This window comes from Solea senegalensis, linkage group LG1 (assembly GCF_019176455.1).
Source record: "Solea senegalensis isolate Sse05_10M linkage group LG1, IFAPA_SoseM_1, whole genome shotgun sequence".
NCBI lineage: Eukaryota > Metazoa > Chordata > Actinopteri > Pleuronectiformes > Soleidae > Solea > Solea senegalensis.
Window position 1 is genome coordinate 11,639,298 of NC_058021.1, and position 21,518 is coordinate 11,660,815.

Genomic DNA, 21,518 nt, shown 5'->3' on the forward strand with positions numbered 1-21,518 from the left:
CCTGATAATGAGAATTGTTTCCATCCGACTCCATGAATGTGATTAGACTGAAAGCTAAAACTGAGACTACAAATGCTCCTTCAGGTGATCAAGGCATTCTTGTGATTGCATAAATCATGAGTATAACAAAAGGCCTCTTGGTTGATGTCAGGGATTGTTTTGTCATATTGATAAAAATCCTACGTCAGTAACATTTTTCATGTGCAACACAATATTAAAAGGTTATGGGGTTAGTGGTCCCTGCAGGTAAAAGACAAGATTTCCATTTCCACTGTAAAGGCAGCATTACTTTGGAGTCGCCATCATAAGTAACAAATGAGTATATGTAAATCTGATCGGTCTCGAGTTTTCACATGGTTGTCTCACATGTTATTGGGATTATAACACAGCATGTTGAGTTTGATGTTCTCATCCCAGTGGCGTAGCAGCAGGAACAGCTGTCTATTAACAGACTCCAGTGCTTACTCCCTATAGGCATAGTTAACTCCGCATGTTTGGTTTCTTAAATGTCGTATCAAATTTTGAACATTTGGGCAACGAATAATCAATATTGACTTTAATCGATGAATCTGCCAATTCTTTTCTCGATTAATCAAGTCATCCTTTGGTTTCTGATGACGTTCTCAATTACATGTTTTGTCCCCAAACCAAAATAATTCTGTTTTAATGATTTTTGTCATATGGAGCAAAGCAACCAGAAAAAAAAATCACATGTAAGAAGCTGGAAAATCAAGAGAAACTTGTTTCAATTCTTTAAAAAAATTCCCAAACCGATTTTTCAAGTATCAAAATTGTTGACGATTAATTTTGTAATCAATTAATCAAGCCATAATGTAATGTTGTGTTGCTATAGGCTAAAATTGGACAGTGCTCATGTAAATGGGAATTCAATGAATGGAATATTCAGTTACATGTAATTGTCAAATTTAAACCTTGCGGAAGCATTCAGAGAGTGCAACTGTCTGACATCAGAAGTGCTGGGTTATTGGTGTCCATGGATTTTGTCATTTTTTTACAATATTTTATAAACAAATGTAATAAAAGTAACTAGTAGTATTAGTAATGATTGTTTAATTATTAGGTAACCTTCCTCATCATTCATGGTGACTGGTTCATATTCTTACAGACACTGAAATAGATTGGAAAGCCTACATGGATGAAGTAGAAGGCGTCATCAATGGCACCTACGACTACACTCAGCTCAAAGGAGACACAGGTCCCTTGGTGTAAGTTTCTATGGTTCTTCTCCTATTCATAATTGTGTTCTTTCCATAATGTGAACTGAAGAAAAAAGACCTATAAAAGCATCGAAACTATGATGCAGCGAAGCCGTTTTTACAAATAACACCAAGGCTTTTGAGTTTGGTAACAAGCCAAACACAAATAAATTTTAACTAAACTTTCCACCTGTTGAGGGATTTACAAAAAACTGAAATAAAATATTAGCCACTTGTGGCCGAGTCTGTAAGTCAGAAACGTTGCTAAGTTAAAGCATTGAAAAGTTAACAAGAGATTAGTTAGCAAATCCTATGGATAATGTTTGATTACTTTCTTAAAAGGAGCTGAACAGGCACCAGCACTATGCTCATGAAGAAAACGATAGATGATCCATCATGTAGTTGGATGTAAACATTGGCGGTGGAGTCTGGGATAAATTAGCTCCTTGTCGTTGCAGGTACCCGGCTGGCTTTGTCTACATCTTTACAGCTCTTTATTACATCACCAGCCACGGCACAAACATTCGTCTGGCTCAGTACATTTTTGCTGCATTCTACGTCATCACGCTGCTGTTCGTCTTCAGAATATACTACCGCACTAAGAAGGTCAGTCTGTGGTGACACTATTCTGCAAAGTGTATATATCCCTATATCCCACAAAGTTGAAGTATTGTGTTATTGAAGCTCATGTAGCCAGTGGCTTTTCATGAGACTGCGCTCTTTATCTTTGTATGATTTTTGTTCCTTTTCCACTACAGGTTCCTCCCTACGTGTTCTTCTTTGTGTGTTGTGCCTCCTATAGGATCCACTCCATCTTTGTGCTGCGTCTCTTTAATGACCCAGTGGCAATGATGCTGCTGTTTGCAGCCGTCAACCTCTTCATGGATGGATACTGGACCCTGGGCTGTGGACTCTACAGGCAAGTGTGGTCTCTGTAATACGGCTTCTTATGTCTCCCCCTGTTAATCAAGTGTAATGTGTTCACAGAAGTCATGTATTCCTTTACAAATCTTAATTATGAGATAATGTATGTTATGATTTGGCGCTATACAAATAAAATTGAATTGAAAATGAATTGAGATCTTTGCCATGCATTACATCATGAAATTACAACTCCAGTCTTCTTCTCTTTCTGACAGTTTAGCAGTGTCTGTAAAAATGAACGTGCTTCTTTTTGCCCCTGGGCTACTTTTCCTCCTCCTATCTGAGTTTGGTCTTATCAGGACAATACCAAAACTTTCTCTGTGTGCAGCAATACAAGTAAGTGTCCCATTTAATACAAACATTAAAAGTCTTTTTTATTTACAAATCTAAATGGACTTTTCTTTCTTGATATTTCAGGTTTTGCTGGGCCTGCCTTTCCTCTTGGATAATCCAGTTGGTTATGTAAGCCGGGCTTTTGATCTTGGCCGTCAGTTCATTTTTAAGTGGACTGTGAACTGGCGCTTCCTGCCAGAATGGCTCTTCTTGAATCGCTACTTTCACTTATTCCTGCTGGCTGCCCACCTGCTGACTCTTCTGCTCTTTGCTTTCCGCCGGTGGAAGAGGTGAGATGGATTTTTCACATGTTCAGGTTCACACATCAGGAGTTAAACTTTGTTTTACTATGGAACACATTTGATGACATCGACCCTGAAGTTGTGTTCGAGTGCTGCTCTTCTGTTGTGTGTTACTTTTTTTTGTACTTCTGTCACTCTACTGACAGCATGCCTACAGACAATGTGACAAACTACTGTTGAGTTTAAATAACACATTTCGGCACTGCTTTTGTCTATGAAACGCCACCAAAAATGTTAAATGTGGCACTTTGAGCATCGCTCTATTCTGACGTTTTCTGACCTCACTCATGGACAATCAATGTTAGATTTCTGCAGAATTTTACCCAAAGGCAGCATCCATCCATCCATTCACTATGTACCACTTTATCCTCTAGCATATATAAGCTAAATAGAAGGGGTCCAAGAGTCAACCCCTGAGGGACATGTCCTAGCCATTCGATCAGATCTCTAACTTCCCATGGTCACAAAATATCTTGGCTTCTCCAAGTAGGTCCTGAACCGTGAACCAGTGTCCCTTAGACTTAAACCATTGTTAAATGAATTTACTCAATGCTGAAATACAACAATACAACAAAATTAAGTTACACAATGCAGCCAGATTAGCAGTTAAGAGTTAAATCATGAATATTGATGCCAGGTAAATGTTCTGTCTGTCTTATCAGGCCAGGAGAAAGCATCTTTGAGCTTTTCAAGGACCCAAGCAAGAGGAAAAACCCACCTCAGCAGAGCACAGTGGATCATATCCTTCTGTTCCATTTGAATATATTCTGAAGATTATTGTTATTACCTAACATGTCTATATGATATTGGCCAGCTAATTAATGAATGAATGATACCCCTGCCATTCAATGGGTCTGTGTGGGACCTTAACAGTTGAGCACAGATAGTGCTGATTCTGTTCACTTCTAACTTCGTTGGCATGTGCTTCAGTCGTTCGCTGCACTATCAGTTCTATGTCTGGTACTTCCACACGCTACCATACCTGCTCTGGAGTGGAGGAGTCAAGAAGCTGGCCCATCTGCTCAGGTAACAGGAACACTGTCACACATTACCACCATATTGAAACAGTTAGACTTATGTAACCCTATCTATATTTTTTTCATCCTTGTGTTCAGGGTGCTGATCCTGGGTTTGATTGAGCTTTCATGGAACACATATCCCTCCACCAATGGCAGCTCAGCTGCTCTCCACGTCTGCCACCTCATCATTCTCCTCTGTCTGTGGCTGGCTCCGCCCCTGTGTTCAGCTCCGGCAGAAAAACAACACGTGCCCGTCAAAGACAAACGCAAGTGAGGGTCGGCCTGATCGGACTGGACGTCATGAATGGTCAAATCAGCTGCTGAGAGCCGTCACACCCGCTTCCCTTCTCTCTGACCCTCAGAGGGAGGTCACGGAGGTAGAGAATAACAGGAGCCATTTGTTGCTTCTCAGCTCAGCTCACTGCTAAAAGTAAATGTGGATTTTCGTCTGCAGACAAATGAAAATGGGATGTAGCTGTATCTTGCACAAGAGGTAAAAAGAAAAAGAACATATGGATTCTCAGGTTTCATTTTCCAGTTGATGGGAGTGGAGAAGGAATTACTATTTGTGGCAAAAAAATGATTACTTGGAATATATTTCAGCTTAGGGGGTTAATATTACAGTTTGACCATATCTGAACTGGTCTGGTCTTTTTTTTTTCTTCCTTCTGTGGATATGGGCGATTATTATTGTTTTACGTAATATTAAAAAGCAGTGTTTGTTGAAGAATGTAATACATATCCCATACTTATTGTAGTCCATCAAACATTAGCTAGTGGCATTTCCATTTATCAGTTATTTCACTCTTCTTCAGTACAAGGCCAAAAAGGTTTTCCACTAGTTTTATCTTTTTACACAAATGTGGAAAACAAAGCTGTAAACAAAGCTGCTTTTTGTCTATTCTGATTTGTTACATAACAGTCGTCCTGTGTTCTGAGTGCCCCCTACACTCATCAGCACATAAGTGCATGTAATGTGAAAAAGTAGCAGTTGACTGAAACAGAAGTATAATATTTTATAATAAACAGAGATATCACTTCACCTACTTGCTATTCGCTGCTTCTTTTTAACACATGGGTTTGTTACGCGTCACGACAAGTTAAATTCCAGCATGTTTTTTTATTATTATTTTCCCAACAATCGGTTCATTAAAGTAGTCTTTCAATAGTTTATCAAATTATCCCTGATAATGAGAATTGTTTCCATCCGACTCCATGAATGTGATTAGACTGAAAGCTAAAACTGAGACTACAAATGCTCCTTCAGGTGATCAAGGCATTCTTGTGATTGCATAAATCATGAGTATAACAAAAGGCCTCTTGGTTGATGTCAGGGATTGTTTTGTCATATTGATAAAAATCCTACGTCAGTAACATTTTTCATGTGCAACACAATATTAAAAGGTTATGGGGTTAGTGGTCCCTGCAGGTAAAAGACAAGATTTCCATTTCCACTGTAAAGGCAGCATTACTTTGGAGTCGCCATCATAAGTAACAAATGAGTATATGTAAATCTGATCGGTCTCGAGTTTTCACATGGTTGTCTCACATGTTATTGGGATTATAACACAGCATGTTGAGTTTGATGTTCTCATCCCAGTGGCGTAGCAGCAGGAACAGCTGTCTGGCAGCTCCTTTCAGACCCGCCAGGTCCACTCCTTCGGGCAGCTCCTGGCAGCGCAGCCAGAAGTCTGCTTTTGCTGCAACCAGTTCCCACTCCATGAAAAAGCCAGCACAGCGGTGCTCGAGCCACGCTAGAGCCACGGCTGTGGCCCAGCTCGAGCCCTCTATGTCGTCTTGAGCCAACTGGCAGCTCACCTGAAGGTCAGCAGGCTCTATTGAAGAGCATTCACACACATCTGTCTCCGATCCACGACCACTGTCTGCTTGGCCGTACCTCTGGCTCTGGTAGAGGCCAGTAGATTCCTCCAGAGAGCCCTCCTCCAAGCTGGGGAGGTCCGGATGTGACGTGACGGGCTCTCGGTCAGACAGGTGTCTTCGGCGAAGCCTTGGCTCCAGCATCAGGGGAGTGCTGTCTGGAGTGTGGTGGAAAGAAGGTGCAGGTGACTTGGCGAGAAAGGAGGAGGAAGGAGAATAGGTAACATGGTGACTAGAGGGAGTAACAAAGGGCTTTGAGGAGGTGGATAAAGATGGAGCACTGGGAGATGTAGACCGGAAAGGTGGGCTGAGGCTGCGGCGGTGGAGGCTGTAGGGTGAAGCCCTTTTTAGGCGGTCCAGTGGTATCTGGACACATTCTGAGTAGATCTCCGTCAGCAGAAAGGCTCCTGATGCCAGCTGCAGGCGCACCTGATGACACACCATACAGACATTACAGTATTACAGTGGCACAGTATAGTATCCATGTTTGCTCTCTATAGATCAGTAATGCTGCACAGATTTTCTTATTGTTTTATAAAAATAATGAAGTAACTATGCCTGTGTTGCTCACCAGAGGCAGGTAGTCTGGGGCTTCTGTTTCAGGTTGTTTCTCTGTCTCTGCAGACAGACAGTGGGACTTGAGAGGAATCTGCTTTCCTGATGAAATAGAAGACCTGAGTCTGCCAAGTGGGAACCTGGAATATGTTGAATGGAAATGTGTTTTTGCATTTGGATACACAGACACAAAATAAACACATCGTTTTTGAGATCAATCGCTGCTGAAAAATCTACGTGGCACTGGATGTTCAAAGAGACTACTTTAATACTTGCACCAAAATTGCAGGCTCATCATTGAAAGAACGATAATAAATACTTGTACGTATAAAAACTAGCGAAAGCGCTCTCTCTGTAGTGTTCATTCAAAGACCATAATCTACATCCCGATAAAAAATAATCTAAATGAATTTTTAAGTTTTTGAGTTACGCTGCTTGCAAACACATAAACAAACACCGGCAAAAACAACCTCCTCGGTGAAGGCGACTTGTCGGGTTCTACATTTACAAGCCACATTTTTTATTATCATTGTAATTGAATGTGAAAGTCGTCTTTACCTGGTGCCAAAGAAGCTCTCCATTGACTTGCTCTCTATTGATCGCTGTGAGCGAGTGTATGAGGCACCTGCTATTGCTGGGGCTGTAGCAGAGTGGACATTACCCCCTGTATCTGAGACAACGACATGGAATACAACGTTTAACAGCATTGTTTCATTAGCAGCATTTATAAAGTGATGTTTCCTGACTGGATTGAAAGGCTTAGTTCACCCAAATTACAAAAGGAATTGTCATAGATCTTATTGTCGAAGACTACAAATTTAATTCCCCCATCTCAGTGCACCTCTGTTGCAGTCTTTGGGTCTCACACCTCCAAACCTTGGTATATAAACCACAGCAATCTGCACATTTAAAGAGGTTGTTTTAGAACTACGTCAAAGAACTACCTCAGGGGATACTGATGTGTTTTTCTTCCACACAGACCCAGCTTTCTTTCTTTAGATGCCTCTAACTATGGGACTAATGCTGCACTGGAGTGTTTTCTCTGACTAAGTCGACAGCAATACTTACTAGCGTCCCAGGATGTAAGGCTACAGGGAGAGGCAGGAGTGTCATCTCTGTCTGAGAGATACAAAGATTGTCGATGACCTAAAGTGTTAACAGCAAATATGGGTGGTAGTATAATTCAGTCTGTTTACCTGTGGAGTTCCAGGTGTCCTCCATCTCTTCACTGTCTCTGCTGGAACGCCTTCTGCCCAAACCTGCAGAATAAGCTCGCTGCCTGCGACTGCTTGACTGGGAACTCCACCTGTTCCCCAAATGCATCCCTACAGTATACAAACAGATTCAAATGGTAAACTTGCAGTCATAGAGGGTAAGAGCAGGCTTTGTATTTGTATTAGCTTAAATAGTTTAAGTGTGGTCATGTATAGTATAGTAGGAATGTTCTTCTTTTACAGGCATGCTGCATGAACTAGCATTGCAGTTATAGTTGGTGGACTCACAATAGACACTCTCACCCAGCAGCTTCAAGCCAAATCTGAACTGATGACCTCATTATGGCCATTTAATCAGAAAACACCCTTCAAAAGAAGCCAACTTTAACCTCTTGAAGAACTGGTTGAATTTCCTTGAAAAATGTGCTGGCAACACACCTGTGTTTTTGACATCCATGCTGTCTGGCAGGCCCTTGTTGAGGTTGCTGTCAGTAGTAGTGAAGGCCGTGTACATGCAGATGATGTTGCAGTGCTTGCTGGTCTGGATAGCTTTCATACGATATCGCTTAGCTGACCCTTAAAACAAAAAAGAGAAGTTAAGTACAGATACACCAGTCAGTGAAAGAAATCGTCAGTAAAACCTCACCATGTCCACTGTCACTCTCCTTCTCTGCCATTTTCTCAAAGTCTCTTATCACTGAACGAGCAGTCAGTTGGTGAATTATCTCTTCCCATGGCTCCTCTCGTCTTCCTCCTCCACCTCTGCCTCCCTCAACCTCTGGTGTCTCCTGGTCCTCAGAAGTCCAGAGGTGACCCAGGTCAACAGTCACCTCCCATGATACAGGCCTGCCACCGAGCATGCCGTGAATGAGTGAGCGGCACTGACCTGGAGGGGGATCCTCTGAGTGAGCAGCAGTGAAGAGATACTCTGGATCTGTGAAGCTGTCCCAGTCCAAAGGAGAGGCGGGGAACAGGAGACCATCTGAGGGTGAGAGTGAAGACGTGAGGGACAGAAACCTGTTGCAGGGAGAATAGTATGCAGACAGTAATCCTGGTTTTCTTGGTAGCATCTTACTAGAGTCAGTGAGGCTTCTGCGGGACATCGTTGATGGGGGCTTTGTCTCCCCATCACTTTCCTCCAGTCGGCCTCCCAGCGTTTGGTCAAAGGAGACCCTCTCCAGAGCTCGCCGTAGGCGATGCATCTCCAACTCACCCTGTGGGGAGGAGAAACTCCGTGCGGCCATGGTTGAACGGGCCAGAGCTTTTTGTCTCTTTCGACACTCGTCACCACCATCCAGGCGCACACTCTGTTTTCAGAGAAGAGAACATCGAGCATGTCAGACTCTTCAAAAACCCAGTTTGTGGATTTAATTTTGGGGTTTCCTACAGCTCTGTGTCTCCACCTGAGTTAAATACCACAGCAGGTAGAGTTGTACAATTTTACAAAATCATGACTTAAATTTTCATCTGCAACATTGTTGGTGTTATGTAGGTAGCATTTTCAAGTATAGGTCTTTGGTCATGTACCTTTTCATAACATTACGTTACACAACTCCAAAGAAGCATTTTTACTGTAAATGTCACCTTTTTTGCTCCATTATCAGGAAAAACTGAGAGGTTTTGCTGCCATGCTGAGTCTGCCCAGCGAGACAAGGATGACCTCTGTTCTGGAGTGGGCATCTCCTCAAGGCCTTGGGGTAGAGACCCTGTATCCAGCACTGAACCAGAGGACCGAGGGTCACCGCCTGCTGCTGAGTCAGTGTTTGACGAGGCGGGTATGAGTGAGTGGGACTGTGTGTGTAGACTCCGCTCACTACTGAGGGAGCAGCGAGTGAGGACATACTGCTCCTGGATGTAAGAGCTCTCCTGGATCCTCCTCCTCACATCACTGGACCAGTCCAGGTCTACACCTAAAGTGGGCGAATACCACTTTGTTATTTACAATGCCAGGAAGTGACCAGTCTGCAAATGGAAGCTCCGCTAATGAGTGACTGACCTGGACTGATTCCAGGGTCTGTGTCTTTGGCACAAGAGAATTCAGAGGATATCTCTCTTGAAATTTCCCTCAGTGCCTCCTCTAAGTCAGTGCCATCTGCACACGTCACCACAGGCATTAATTCGGAGGTAGGAGGTGAAAGCTCATCGTTCGATTGTCCAAAAACAGACCCAGTGGAGCCACGATAAACACCTTTATAGCCTTGACCAGGAGTCTGTAAAATATGATCCTGTTCAGAAATATAGTTTCTCATACTGACACACACAGACATACACAAGAAAATGTAATATACCTCTGTCCTTTTTGCTTTGAAACCTGTCATATCATACAGGGTACAGTATCCAATCAGGCAATTCCCAGCATAGAGCGGAGGGATTTCATTGGGCGAAAGAAGAGCCTCCATGTTTTCAGGCAAGTACCAGTCAATCCGCAGGTCAGTGAGCACAGGTTCAAAGGCCTTTTTCAAGGACTTGATTAACTGAAATGCAAGATCAGTCACGACAGTTTACACTCCATTTTCTTTGATTATTAATAATTCACGTTCTATAATTGAAAATTTTCAAATACAACTGAATCTAAAGTGCTAATTCCCTAAAGAAATGGCTAAGATAACTTGTCATTTACAATACTTTTTTTTAAAGATACTGATTACTCTGTGTACATAATGTGATCATTTATGAACATCTTTGAGTCTGGTGCCAATAATTGTTCTACACTTCATAATTTTCTCCAGTAGGTGGCAGTGTTGCAGAGCTGCTGACCTTGGGCTGGAGTCTCTCCTCCTCGTCCAAGAACTCTGTGGTCCCCCCTGTTAATTTGGCAACGCCCTGCAGGAGACGCCTGCAGGCTCGAGGACCAAGGCCCAAACCAAAGCATCTGCAGAGGTGATATGATATATCACCATAAGTATAGAATAATTTTAAACACATCAAGCACGAGTTACTAATTTATAGGCGTCTATGTGTGTAGTTTTCTTTTGCGGTGGTCACAAGCCATTGCCATTTGCTTCATTTGTTGAGTTTGAAAAAGGCTTAGACCTTATAATGTGTCTGGACTGCTTCATACTGTTAGTACACTACGAATAAGAGGATAGAAATGGAACAAATGGATGTGGACTGAGGAAGAAATATGGTTATACACACTGCGGGACAGCCAAAATACAGTGGGGAAAGTCAGTTCAACAGGAGAATACTAATGAAGGATAAATGAAGTTATTGTGCATTGCTGAAGGGTCTGGGGAAAATCCGAGGGGCGGGACTCTCACTGCAGAGGAGTGCACTTAACAGGATTACTGGGCGTGGCTGAAACATACTGTACCTCAGACCTAGTGCTTTGCTCTCACTTTCTCGAAATCACCGTTTGCTCGTGTTCCCTCTCCCTCTGATTCCGTCTTGTCTCATCTCTGCCCTCACGCTGTGTCTGTGTCATATATTTATCACCTCACTCTGCCCACACTCACTGTACTCCATCCCTCACAGTGATTTAATGTCCCATTACATCCCAGCCAAAGAATCAATCTTATAAAACTGGGTGTTACAACTAACGACTGATTGCTGAAGGACTCCTCCTGATTCCCCTCACACGTGGGAGTTAAATATCTAAAAGCCAGTTGCGTGTTGGGACTGCATACCTGCCAGTGCACGTGTTTCTGCGGACCAACTCCAGCACTTTGGCTACATTACCAATGGATCCATCTGTAATGATGAAAACCTGGCGAGGATATGAGCGCTGCATGGGCTGCTGGTACACCCAGGACAGCGCCCCCAGGAGGTTGGTGCCTCGCATATCCGCCCTCATCCTCTGGACATATTCATATGCCTGCATAAGGGTGACCTGTTTGCATACAGAAGATGAAAAGAAGAGATGCAATCAGAGCTACGGTACAGGCTGGAGAATCAGGCGTCAGCAAAGAACACCTGTCCCGTGCAAACATCACTTCACTGTTTCATATCAGCTACCCCGATAATCCTGAGTGTGGCCAAAAAGTGTAATCGCCGCTTCTCCAATAAAGACAGAGCAAACATTCGCACATTAGCACCTGGCTTTAAGCGGCTATAAATCATACCGGGGACAAACAAGGCTGACAGGAGAGGAGGTGGAACGAAGTCTCCTGCGCCTCTAAAAGTGCATGAAAGGTCACCATATGGTGAGGTGTATGTGAAAAGACTGTTTGTTCTCGCAGGCCCTGGTCTGGATAAACCTGATACTCTGCTACTAAGGCAACCCAAGGAACTGACCTATTGCCTGATTAGAGAATGGACAAAACAGAACGCATAGTCCGACATGGTTGGAAAACATCTGCTTTCAGGAGGCCTGCTTTAAATGCTCCATGTATTTTCTTTCACTGAAAATACTGTGGGTTTTGTGCGGGTTCTCTGGTTTCCTCCCACAGTCCAAAAACATGCAGATTTGGGGATTAGGTCAATTGAACACTCTAAATTGACCATAGGTGTGAGAGTGGATGGTTGTTTGTCTCTATATGTGGCCCTGTGATGGACTGGTGACCCGTGTACCCCGCCTTTCACACAAGTCAGCTGAAATTGGCATTGGCCAAACGCAAATCTCATGTGGAGTGAAAATACTGCTATTTACATGTAAGAAAGAATATTGCAGTACATTACATGAAATACAGAGGTGGAAAGTAACTGTGCTTTTACTCAAAATAGTGGTACTTTTACTATAATAAAAGTTTCCACATTCTTTATCTGCTAGTCATTGAAACAAGACAGATTCAGATTATTCTACATTCTTATTTCGGTCATTGTGTAACGCTAACATCAGTGCAGAGCTTGCTGGAGGTGAACAGAGGCTTTATGGTGGTGCCAAATCCCACAATGTTGAGCATGGAGCCAGAAGGGATGCTCTTCAGTGCCACCACCATGGCTTCCTGTGGAAATGGGGGGGGAGGGGAGAGACTTATTTATGCATCCATGCATCTAAATCTGAAAGTTAAACTCTACTTGTATGTCTGTGTGTTTCTCGGTCACTGCAGATCACCTTAACACGATGGATGTTGGTGCCACTCATGCTGCCGCTGCGATCGACAAGGAACAGCAGCTCCCTGGTGGCTTTCTGCAGCTCGGGAGGTTCACACAGCAGGTCAGGACAGAAGTTGAGCATCAAAACTGGGCTGCTCAAAATGTCCTTATGATACCGCTTCCTTACAAACTCCAGCTGAAAGTTAAACACAGGCACACTGTCTTTCAGCACACTCTAGAAAACAATCAAGTCCAGCATCTGTAAAGGCATGAGATGTGAAAAACAAATGGGATCCAGCAACCTTCCTCTCGGGTTCAGAATCTTTGCGGGCGCAGCGGACGAAATCACGGCGGGACCACATCTGCTGTTCATACTGCCTGAAGGAGAGTCTGCCTCTCTCTAAGATGACCAACGGGCTGTGAGGTTCTGTGAGTGTAAATATAAATGTGAGCAAACAGAAACGAACAGGAAGAGGAAGTGCAAACACTTTAAGGTACGCTTTGCCATTGCTCACCACTGAGGTGCAGAATGATCTCTATGTGTCTGTCATATTGATGCTCTTGTGCCAGAGTGATGTAGGTGGCTGAGGCACTTTGGGCACTGGGGTCTGCGTCTGCCCTCAGAGCGTGAGTGGGGCTCTCTAGTCCTGAAAATCAGTTTAGGCAGAAAATAATTTTTAAATTTTTCAAGAATTTCATTTACATTTTTTTGTGAGGTATTAATTACTTTAGACCAGGGGGCGTCAAACTCAAATGACTTAAAAACAACAACAACAGCAACTGTTCAGTATCAGGTGGGCAATACAATCTTAAAATGATCACATGGTATCGCAATAATGATATTCATGATGATATTTCACACAATTTCTAAGTAACAGTGTTTGATTTGATATGGAATGATGGCAAAATAGATCTGCAGACAGAAATAAATCTAAAATTAAGTAAACAATAATGTGGAGTAGTCGTGGGCCATGTTTTCATTATAACATGATATTAAGTAGTGGGCCGCATGTGGCCTGCAGGCCGCCAGTTTGACACCTCTGCTTTAGACGATGAATACTAACTCCTGGATTTTCCCACCATCATCTCTGTTGGTTGCCTTGTTTGTTTGTTTTTTAGAAGGATTTTTATTTTTTTTTTTCTATAAGGCTTGGTTGAATTTAAAGGGAAAATTAGAGGTATGTGCTCTCTGTCTTTGATTCCAATAATGTCACAATTACTGAATCAAACATATTTGAGAAGAATTCACCGGCCAGCAGGCAGGCCCCTCTGACAAGCAGCTGGAAGTTGAGCTCATACGGAGCCAGGTTGGCAGCTGGACTGGTGAAGATGGCGTGGGCACACTGCTGATCATAGTCTAGGATTCGATCTTGTTTTCCTGAGGTGGCACCGAAACAGCTGGTTGCTCTAAGGAGGAGGAGAACAGAGTAGACTGATAAGGAAAACAAAAAACTACTCAGGCTACATTGCATCTAATTTTCTTAAAGGTGCCACATATAGATGTGACGTAAATACCCAGTTTCCTCTAATTTCCCCCCATTTTCACTCTTGCTTGACGACATCTGACCAGTGACAACTGGAGTGAGTAACGACGGGTAGACGATGTGGATCGCTCCATTTTCCAACGTGGGGAGTTCGAGCGTGGTGCTTATGACAATGGACACGATGTCCATGGGGCTAATGAGGCCTGTGCCCACGATGAAGGTGGTTCTTTCAAGGTCTTCATCCAGGATGAGATGCCCTACAAAATATAATGTAGTTACATTGTTAAACAACATAAAACAGACAATGGAGAAAATCTATGTTGTTTTGAAATCAAAAATAATTGTAGGCTGCAAATTCTGTGTGGTGTTGTCTCCCACAGTTCAGTAATTAGTGTGATTTGTACTTTATTAATAACATTTAATAACAGCTGACTTTAGTCCCCCAACTTTGATTTGAGCTGAAAGCATGAAGCATCTTTAATTGTTGACATTTCATATATATCCAGATGATCGTGACTGTGAATTTATCCCTCTTCAGATATTCCTCATCAGGTCTGGGGGTTTGTAAAGTTCAAGTGTCTGGAGGACAGAAAAGCAGTGACCAATGTCCACGAGCAATATCCATCAAAGAATGGGCCGGACTTATTTGTTGGTGAGTTAAAAAAAAAAAAGTCCTTAAAGTATGTCAGATAATTATATTACCATCTCACAACAAAAACAATTTTCTCTTCTTACCATTGGTACATTGAATATCATGGCTGGAGCCTCCACAACAGCCCCACTCCCGACAGTGTGTTTCAAGACCAGATCCAGGGCAACAGTCCAAACAGCAGTCCTTCAGCTTCCCTCGACTCTCTATCTGGACACCCACTAGTCGGCCAGCAACAGAAGCCTCAAAGCCCACGACAACCTCCCTTTCCCCGAGAGGGTAAACGAACACCCCTACATGTACATGACAGCACATCGTAGACACATAAGACAATTATTTCAGACCTTTGCCTCTGCTGTATTTCATATTTATGTTCAGTGAATGTGATTTAATATAGAAGATGATTTATCCCCAACAAACTGGTCCATCTGCTTATCAGAAAGTAAAAAGTCCCATCCTAATTACTGTTTGCTTTTTAATGTGGAATTGAAATACACTCACTAGGGCTTGCATCCAATGACTCACCTTCTACTGACTCCAGGTCAGCATTGGCATAGGTGAGCTGTGCAGTGATGCCCAGTGAGCAGCCGTTGGCACAGGACTTGATGCACGAGGCCTTTAGGAGCAATGGTTCCCATGTAGAACGGTTTCTCAGTCCCACCATCTTTTCAGGATACCAGCGAGCTTCACCTGTGAGAGCTGCATGTGAAAACAGGTACACAGACGACCAGTGAAAAGGTCTGAACAGACAGGAAAGGAAAAGAAAAGAATATGTGAGTCTGCATTTAAATTCTCTCATTTCACATTCAGTGAGCAATCACAATCATCTCTGTGAATCAACTTGTGCCAAACAAAAGAAAAGACAAAAACAGATTGACCGATTATAAATCATTTAAAATGTCCTCTTGTTTTGGCATTATTATGCAGTCATGCCTCCCAGATATATATTTATTCATATGTGCACATCAGCTCACATTAGACATGTATCCAAACTAGCTCCTTAGGCTCTTAGCAACCGGCACTAATAGTTAGAGACTTGGTCAATCATTGACATCACAGGTCAACACTGATTAAACTATGCATCAAGCTTAGCATATGCAGTCGCCATGTGAACGCGAACAAATGTGAACTTACTGTCTTACTCTTTCTTACCCACGGTCTTTTCTAAGTCAACTATTTTGCAGTCTCCTAAGATAGGACAGTGCGTGTTCCAGCAGTGGACAAACAAACACATGTAAGAAACAGTAAGCATGCATTATAAACACCAGGAGATATAAGAAATAAAACTATCAAATAAAAAGAACCCAATAAAACTGTAAATGAATACTACAATATAAACATTGTGTAACTAGAATATCTAAAACAGGGGTTCACATTTAGGATATTTCACTGATATTGCACATGTTATGTGAATTCAAATTAGAAGTGTGTGGTCTACTGAGAGCAGTAACTCAAGATGTATAAAACATCACTTCATGATGGACCACCTAATAAAAACACACACCAGTGAGTAAACATAAACATATGCCTGTGTGTTTGTGTGCACATCATGTGAGCATTTGTGTGTGTGTGTGTGTGTTCACTGGGATCCAGGTAATAGTGCGTTCGTGTCTACCTATCTAACAAGATCAACAGCCTCCATCTGGTTACCATGCTCTCAGCTCATGAGAGGCAAATAAATGCCTGGTTTGTTATAGTGGGACAAACTGCTTCTGTCAGAATACACACACACACACACACACACACACACACAAAAGGAAAAGTACATCATTGCAGCCGCCTGTAGGACCTGACACATACTACAGTACAGAGAGAGATAATTACTTCTTTACACCAATTGTGCTCATGTGTGTGCCAAACACAAACACATAAAGTTCAGGTTGGACCAGACATTGAATATAAAAGCACATTTGGGTAAATGGCAGATTGGCATTGGAGTTAAAGCAGTTATTATTCCATTTACAGAGTGGAAATGTTACATTTTGCAAGGTTTAATTATTCTGTTTGGCTCTTTGCAAACTCTGACTCTGTGCAACACTGCCCCCCCCCCATGTCAACTAAAAGCTCATGAGAACAAACAAAAACAAACATCCAGAGACACTTACTGTACTGGTCAATGCAGTGTCTGATCACTTGCTTCTGTGTCCAGCCTCTGCATCACTCCACCATCACATCTACTCGCATGTGACACAATGATAGGAGTTTTCCTGGTAGCCAATAGTGTTCTCTCTCTCTCTCTCTCTCTCTCTCTTTCCCTCATATCCCTGTGCCTCTCTCTCTCTTTCTCGTTCTTTCTCTCTCTCCACAAATCAAACACCCTGTAAGGGAAATTTTAAGAGTCACAAAATCGAGGATGACGACAGTCTTCCTTCTATAACAGATCATCTATCATATAAAACCTCCAAAAGTCATTACAGGACATGTATTTTCAGTGTCGGGCAGTTTTAATAAATTGGAATGGAGCATGTTGGTGAAATCTCAGCAACATGCAGCCCAGCACTAACCCACATTATTTCCTGATAAGTGAAAATGTCATCTGCTTACCTGCTCTGACCTGGAGCACAGAGCTGATCACAAACTACGATCCTAGCTAGCGACACAGTGGTGAGTGAGGCAGAGTCTGCTTCTCATCCAGACAATTGGCTGTGATGGTAGCAGCACCATAATTCATGGCTAATGGCCAGAGAGAGGAGGAGAGGAGGAGAGGAGGAGAGGAGGGGGACTTGTGTTCTGCTTCTCCTAACCGGTCAGTCAGACAGCAGCAGCAGCAGGCATGAGGAGGTGAGACAAGAGAAGATGCACAGGTTTTTTCCTACACACTACATAAGTGGAAGAAGAAAAAAACGACTTTTCTTATGTTCCAGTTTCTCCTGATGACATTAAAAAAGCTCAGCCACTAGTACATCCTCTTCTATGAGGCAATTATTGGTCTACTGCCTTGTGATCTGAATGCACATCGAAGTACTGGCCGTTACTCCTTTACTAATCTGTTGCTTTCTGTTCCTTAGAAAACGACAGAATTGATTTCATTGAGTGCGAGTATTTGAGGCTGATTCCAGCACATGTACTTTTCAGTACTTTTTTTTAATCATACCTTGTTTATTCATTTGTCATTGTTTTTTATTCTGTGTTTTAACTGTGTAACTTTGTTATTTGTGTTTTATGTGACGCTTCTAATCTTCGCTATGGTCTCCTGTGGAAAAGAGTTTTTTTTTAATCTCAGTGGGATTTACCCGTTTAAAAAAAGTTGAATAAATATATAATGCATTAATACTCTGTCTATTTTCAACTTAAGTGGATGGAACATAGGAGAATAAAAGCAGAACAATTGCAAAGGTGGATATTAATAGTTATGTGCTCACGACTGAATTACAGTTTTGATTCCATCAGAAAATACTGTCCTTCGCTGTTTTCTTTCAAATATGAGATTGAAATGCAATAATCCATGAGGTAAATTATATCATTTCATATTCCTGCTTTTTGTTGTCAAAGAAGTGAGTGAATATGGATTTATTTTTTTTAGGTATAAGCTTTGATCGTAGTCAGCCACAGGACTTGTGGATGAGGAGGTAACATTATCAAAGTCACTGGTGTTAATGATCAAATGTGTGATGGCTGAGTTCCATTTAGCTTCGTCGGTTTCAGGGTGCATGTTGGTTCACTGTCACACTGTCCTGACTCAAACATGTCAAAGTAATTATTTGAATCACTTTCAAAGTATATGACACAACAAGAGCCAATATGGACATTAATGCAGTGGTGTGTGTGTGTGTGTGTGTGTGTGCAAAGAGAGAGAAAGATGGGATGATGAAAAAGAGGTGAGTCAGATCAGAACAGAACCTTTTGATATTTCAGCTGCATGAGGAGCACTCTACTGTTTGTTTGTTTGTTTTGATACAGAGTGCTGCGGCTGCTGCAGCCTGGTGTTGTGTTTTGATTTGGGGCAAGTCAACCATAGGTAAACCACTCAACTGGTCACTTGTTACCAGTGTCCCATGCTGCCTCCAAGTGGCCTTTTGTGCCTGCTTTGTTCTACAGAGAAATATAATGTGATGTATTCCAATTTCTCTCCGCAAGACACATTCGCGTCAGTCATTCTTCACCTGATATAATTTTTTTTTAATCCTGTAAGGAGTTCTTGGCTTAGAAGAAGAAAAAAAAAAAGAATCATTTTGAGTCTCTGCACTAAATGAGGTTTCATTATTGTGTCACTAGATGTCAGCCTTGGATTGGAGTCACTGTATGTGGCTTTGTTTGTCCTCATCAGCTGTAATGTCCAAACATATTAAAAACAGATGATTTTTGTCTGCTCTTAGACTTTTTGTTCTCTTTTTTTGCCACTTTGTCTCTAAAGATGGAATTACCCAGAATAACATTATCTAATGTGTTTTCTTTGAAGTGGATAAATAATCATTAATTCAGATCACAGTTGCTCCTCTTAAAATGTGGCTCTTGAGTAGTTAAAGGTCTAGTGTGTGACATTTAGGGCCTATTGGCAGAAATCGAATATGTTGATATGTATCAGTATGTTTTTTATGAATGCAATCCCTGTAAAATGAAAAATCAGAGTATGCCTTTCAGGCGAGGGCCTTGCTTTACTGACACCAGTCGGATTGTGCATTTCATGTTTCAAAGCAAATGCTTTCTACACAATTAAAGAGGAGTTACATCCTTTCTGTACAGTCTCCTTGACGAGCAGAGAAAAAGGAGGGATCAGTGGAGGTGGGGCCTCCGTTTATTACAATCTGCTGTTTCACCTTTTGATGTCATTCATTTTTTATCCACCTCTAACACAAATATGCCTGTACAGTATATTGTTGTGCACTGCAGGCTTGTTAAGGATTAAATCACAATGTTTCTGTTTTTTTGTGGTTTTAGAGGAAGCTGTGTCCAAACCCTTGTGGACAGAATATGAGCATGTGCAAAGAGGCCAGCTCATGAACCACAGCTCACTGAGACCCATCACAGTGTGACCAGCCTCCTTACAGGTAAACTACATCCATGAGCAGATGTAAAGAAGTTCCAATACATGTGTGCACGTTGTCTTCTTCAGAAGTGAATAAAGTCAAAGTTATATATATATTTTCTTTTTTTTGTTTTTCCACTTTGATTCAGTGTTCCATGATTGAGCAGTGGGTGACAACTGTGTTTAGTGACAGTTAACGTGACTGTTGATATCATAATAGACCTAATTAGCAACATGCCTAATAATGACCCAATACAGGCCCGTGCACATGAGCTACTTCTGCCTGACTATTGTCGGGGGGGTTCTTGTCTGGGTCTAAATGTTGGGATCCTCTTTTGCCTTGCGTACCCCACTGACCTACATTTCAATTGTTTTCTCTTTGAAACAATGGGAGAAATGGTTTCATGGGTGTTATTCAGCTTCTTATTGTGGTGTGATTTTGTGATGAGCGTTGCAGATTTGTCTTTGTGTAACTCGATGCAGCAGCCGGTCAGTGATGAGACTGTGCTCCTCACAGTAAAGAACCCGTAGACGCTTCAGCTGATGACGATTGTGCATTCACGTGAGTTTCTGCAGTTCAAGCTCGTCCAATCACTGCTGTGTCAAACACAGACGTGCATCTCACTTGTTTTCAAACGTTCTTATGTGAGAGACAAATAAAGGCTCATATACAGTTCAGTAACTAATATTTATCTGTCACGTTTGTCTAATTAGCTACTGATTTGCCACTTGCTATTTAAAACCATGCAGCAAGGTTGCTAAATTACTAGGTTCAACAATTACTTTCTGCAATGGACAAATTCTCAAAAAACAAAAACTGTCCGTTAATGCTTAATCACAGGACAGTGAAAATTAAAGTTTTAAAAATACAAGGTAACCCTAACCCCAGAGGTGGAAACTGCACTGAAATATTCTACTTAAGTAAAAGTACCACTACTTTGATATCATTTTACTTATCCAAGTAAAGTTTCTGGTCTAAAAATGTAAGTATAAAAGTAGCTAGTTTAAAATGTACTAAATGTTTTAATTACAAAATTACAAATTAAATATAATAAAATATGTAAGCACATAATGTATCAGTCAAAATGGTACTCACTCAGGGACCTTAGCACCAATTCACCATCAGTCATGTTTGTGACATATTGATCAGCACATTTCGAAATGTCACAGACAGGGAAAACTAAAACTGTCTGTGTTTAGTGACAGACAGTGAGTTATTTCATATTTCCAGATGCCCTTTTATTGCAATTACTCATAAGGTAAGCTCTGTAGGCTGGTGAACCTTCTTTTACCACCAAAGATGTTTTTTTTTTTTTTAAATCTAGTAAACTGGACTCTTGTCTGCAGAGATCCTGCTCATTCACAGTAATAAACATAATCACTAAACACTTAGTTCTTCAGTTTAGTCAGCCGGACTTTACTCTTTGCACGAGCAGTGCTAATAATTGACAGTGCAGTCACTTGGTAAGGCAAGAACCTCACTGGTTGTTGTCGTTTTTGTCAGGCTTCCTTCTTCTTCTGAACGATAGGTGATGAGTTGATGATGCAGAAAAAGACCTCGCTGACACAGGACTTGTACCGAACAAAGGGATTTTATTCAGTTACAAGTCAGGCGTCAGAACCAAGCTGCCACAGCAGCTTGGGAGAATGTGCTCCTGCCGAATCTCCGAACAATTCTGCCTCAGAAAAGCAAAACCAACACTATATAGATTCTCTAACACTCCTATTTGCAGGCATCACATGTTTCGACACCCGCCTTTCTCCTGTTTCCATAATACAACAACTTGGAAAACAAGTTGGGTCCAGATATGCCATACTGTCCCATGATCTTTACCTTGGACAATATCACCATTTAATCAAACAAGAGACATCTATATTTCCTAACTAACCATATCCAAGACAGACCCTCAAGCTACTTGTCCTATACAGGATGCCTATTGTACAACGTATGGTCTGACTTGTCATGTGTCCAAGAGACCCTCTTGTCTCATGTTTACTTATTA

General features: G+C 41.9%; 2 protein-coding genes across 7 annotated transcripts; one reads left to right on the plus strand and one right to left on the minus strand.

The window, feature by feature from the left end:
* Positions 1 to 1,099: 1,099 nt before the first annotated feature.
* Positions 1,100 to 4,837, plus strand: LOC122778844 (dol-P-Man:Man(5)GlcNAc(2)-PP-Dol alpha-1,3-mannosyltransferase-like). Its single transcript, XM_044040951.1, has 8 exons — positions 1,100 to 1,226; positions 1,676 to 1,823; positions 1,976 to 2,136; positions 2,357 to 2,477; positions 2,559 to 2,764; positions 3,439 to 3,515; positions 3,658 to 3,802; positions 3,892 to 4,837. Exons 1-8 carry the CDS (start codon positions 1,153 to 1,155, stop codon positions 4,067 to 4,069), a joined length of 1,110 nt encoding a protein of 369 aa, XP_043896886.1. The 5' UTR covers positions 1,100 to 1,152; the 3' UTR covers positions 4,070 to 4,837.
* Positions 4,838 to 4,842: 5 nt separating this feature from the next.
* vwa5b2 (von Willebrand factor A domain containing 5B2) lies at positions 4,843 to 16,739 on the minus strand. Of its 6 annotated transcripts, none has more exons than XM_044040941.1 (22): positions 16,655 to 16,739; positions 15,075 to 15,248; positions 14,636 to 14,842; positions 13,932 to 14,157; positions 13,666 to 13,823; positions 12,932 to 13,063; positions 12,719 to 12,843; positions 12,436 to 12,612; positions 12,215 to 12,325; positions 11,069 to 11,271; positions 10,200 to 10,314; positions 9,731 to 9,916; positions 9,439 to 9,652; positions 9,027 to 9,352; positions 8,518 to 8,749; positions 8,089 to 8,424; positions 7,881 to 8,018; positions 7,425 to 7,553; positions 7,297 to 7,347; positions 6,787 to 6,898; positions 6,245 to 6,368; positions 4,843 to 6,102 (listed from the first exon to the last, which is right to left on the minus strand). In XM_044040941.1, exons 2-22 carry the CDS (start codon positions 15,211 to 15,213, stop codon positions 5,341 to 5,343), a joined length of 4,203 nt encoding a protein of 1,400 aa, XP_043896876.1. In that variant the 5' UTR covers positions 15,214 to 15,248; positions 16,655 to 16,739; the 3' UTR covers positions 4,843 to 5,340. The 6 variants fall into 6 exon arrangements, with proteins under 6 accessions (XP_043896876.1, XP_043896870.1, XP_043896857.1 ...); XM_044040935.1 differs by having other exon boundaries at positions 15,075 to 15,289; XM_044040922.1 differs by lacking the exon at positions 16,655 to 16,739 and adding an exon at positions 16,165 to 16,480 and having other exon boundaries at positions 15,075 to 15,289.
* Between the last annotated feature and the right edge of the window lie 4,779 nt (positions 16,740 to 21,518).

Bases quoted from the DNA above. Each gene is read 5' to 3' on its own strand.
- vwa5b2 (XM_044040910.1), bottom strand. From the start codon at position 15,348: ATGAGAGAATTTAAATGCAGACTCACATATTCTTTTCTTTTCCTTTCC. The intron at 12,844-12,931 runs GTGAGCAATGGC...TTACACTCACAG, and splicing joins GATCATTCTGCACCTCAGTG to AACCTCACAGCCCGTTGGTC. The intron at 9,653-9,730 runs GTATATTACATT...CATATTTTACAG, and splicing joins TCAAAGCAAAAAGGACAGAG to ACTCCTGGTCAAGGCTATAA.
- LOC122778844 (XM_044040951.1), top strand. From the start codon at position 1,153: ATGGATGAAGTAGAAGGCGTCATCAATGGCACCTACGACTACACTCAG. The intron at 2,478-2,558 runs GTAAGTGTCCCA...TTGATATTTCAG, and splicing joins CTCTGTGTGCAGCAATACAA to GTTTTGCTGGGCCTGCCTTT. The intron at 3,516-3,657 runs ATATCCTTCTGT...ACAGTTGAGCAC, and splicing joins TCAGCAGAGCACAGTGGATC to AGATAGTGCTGATTCTGTTC.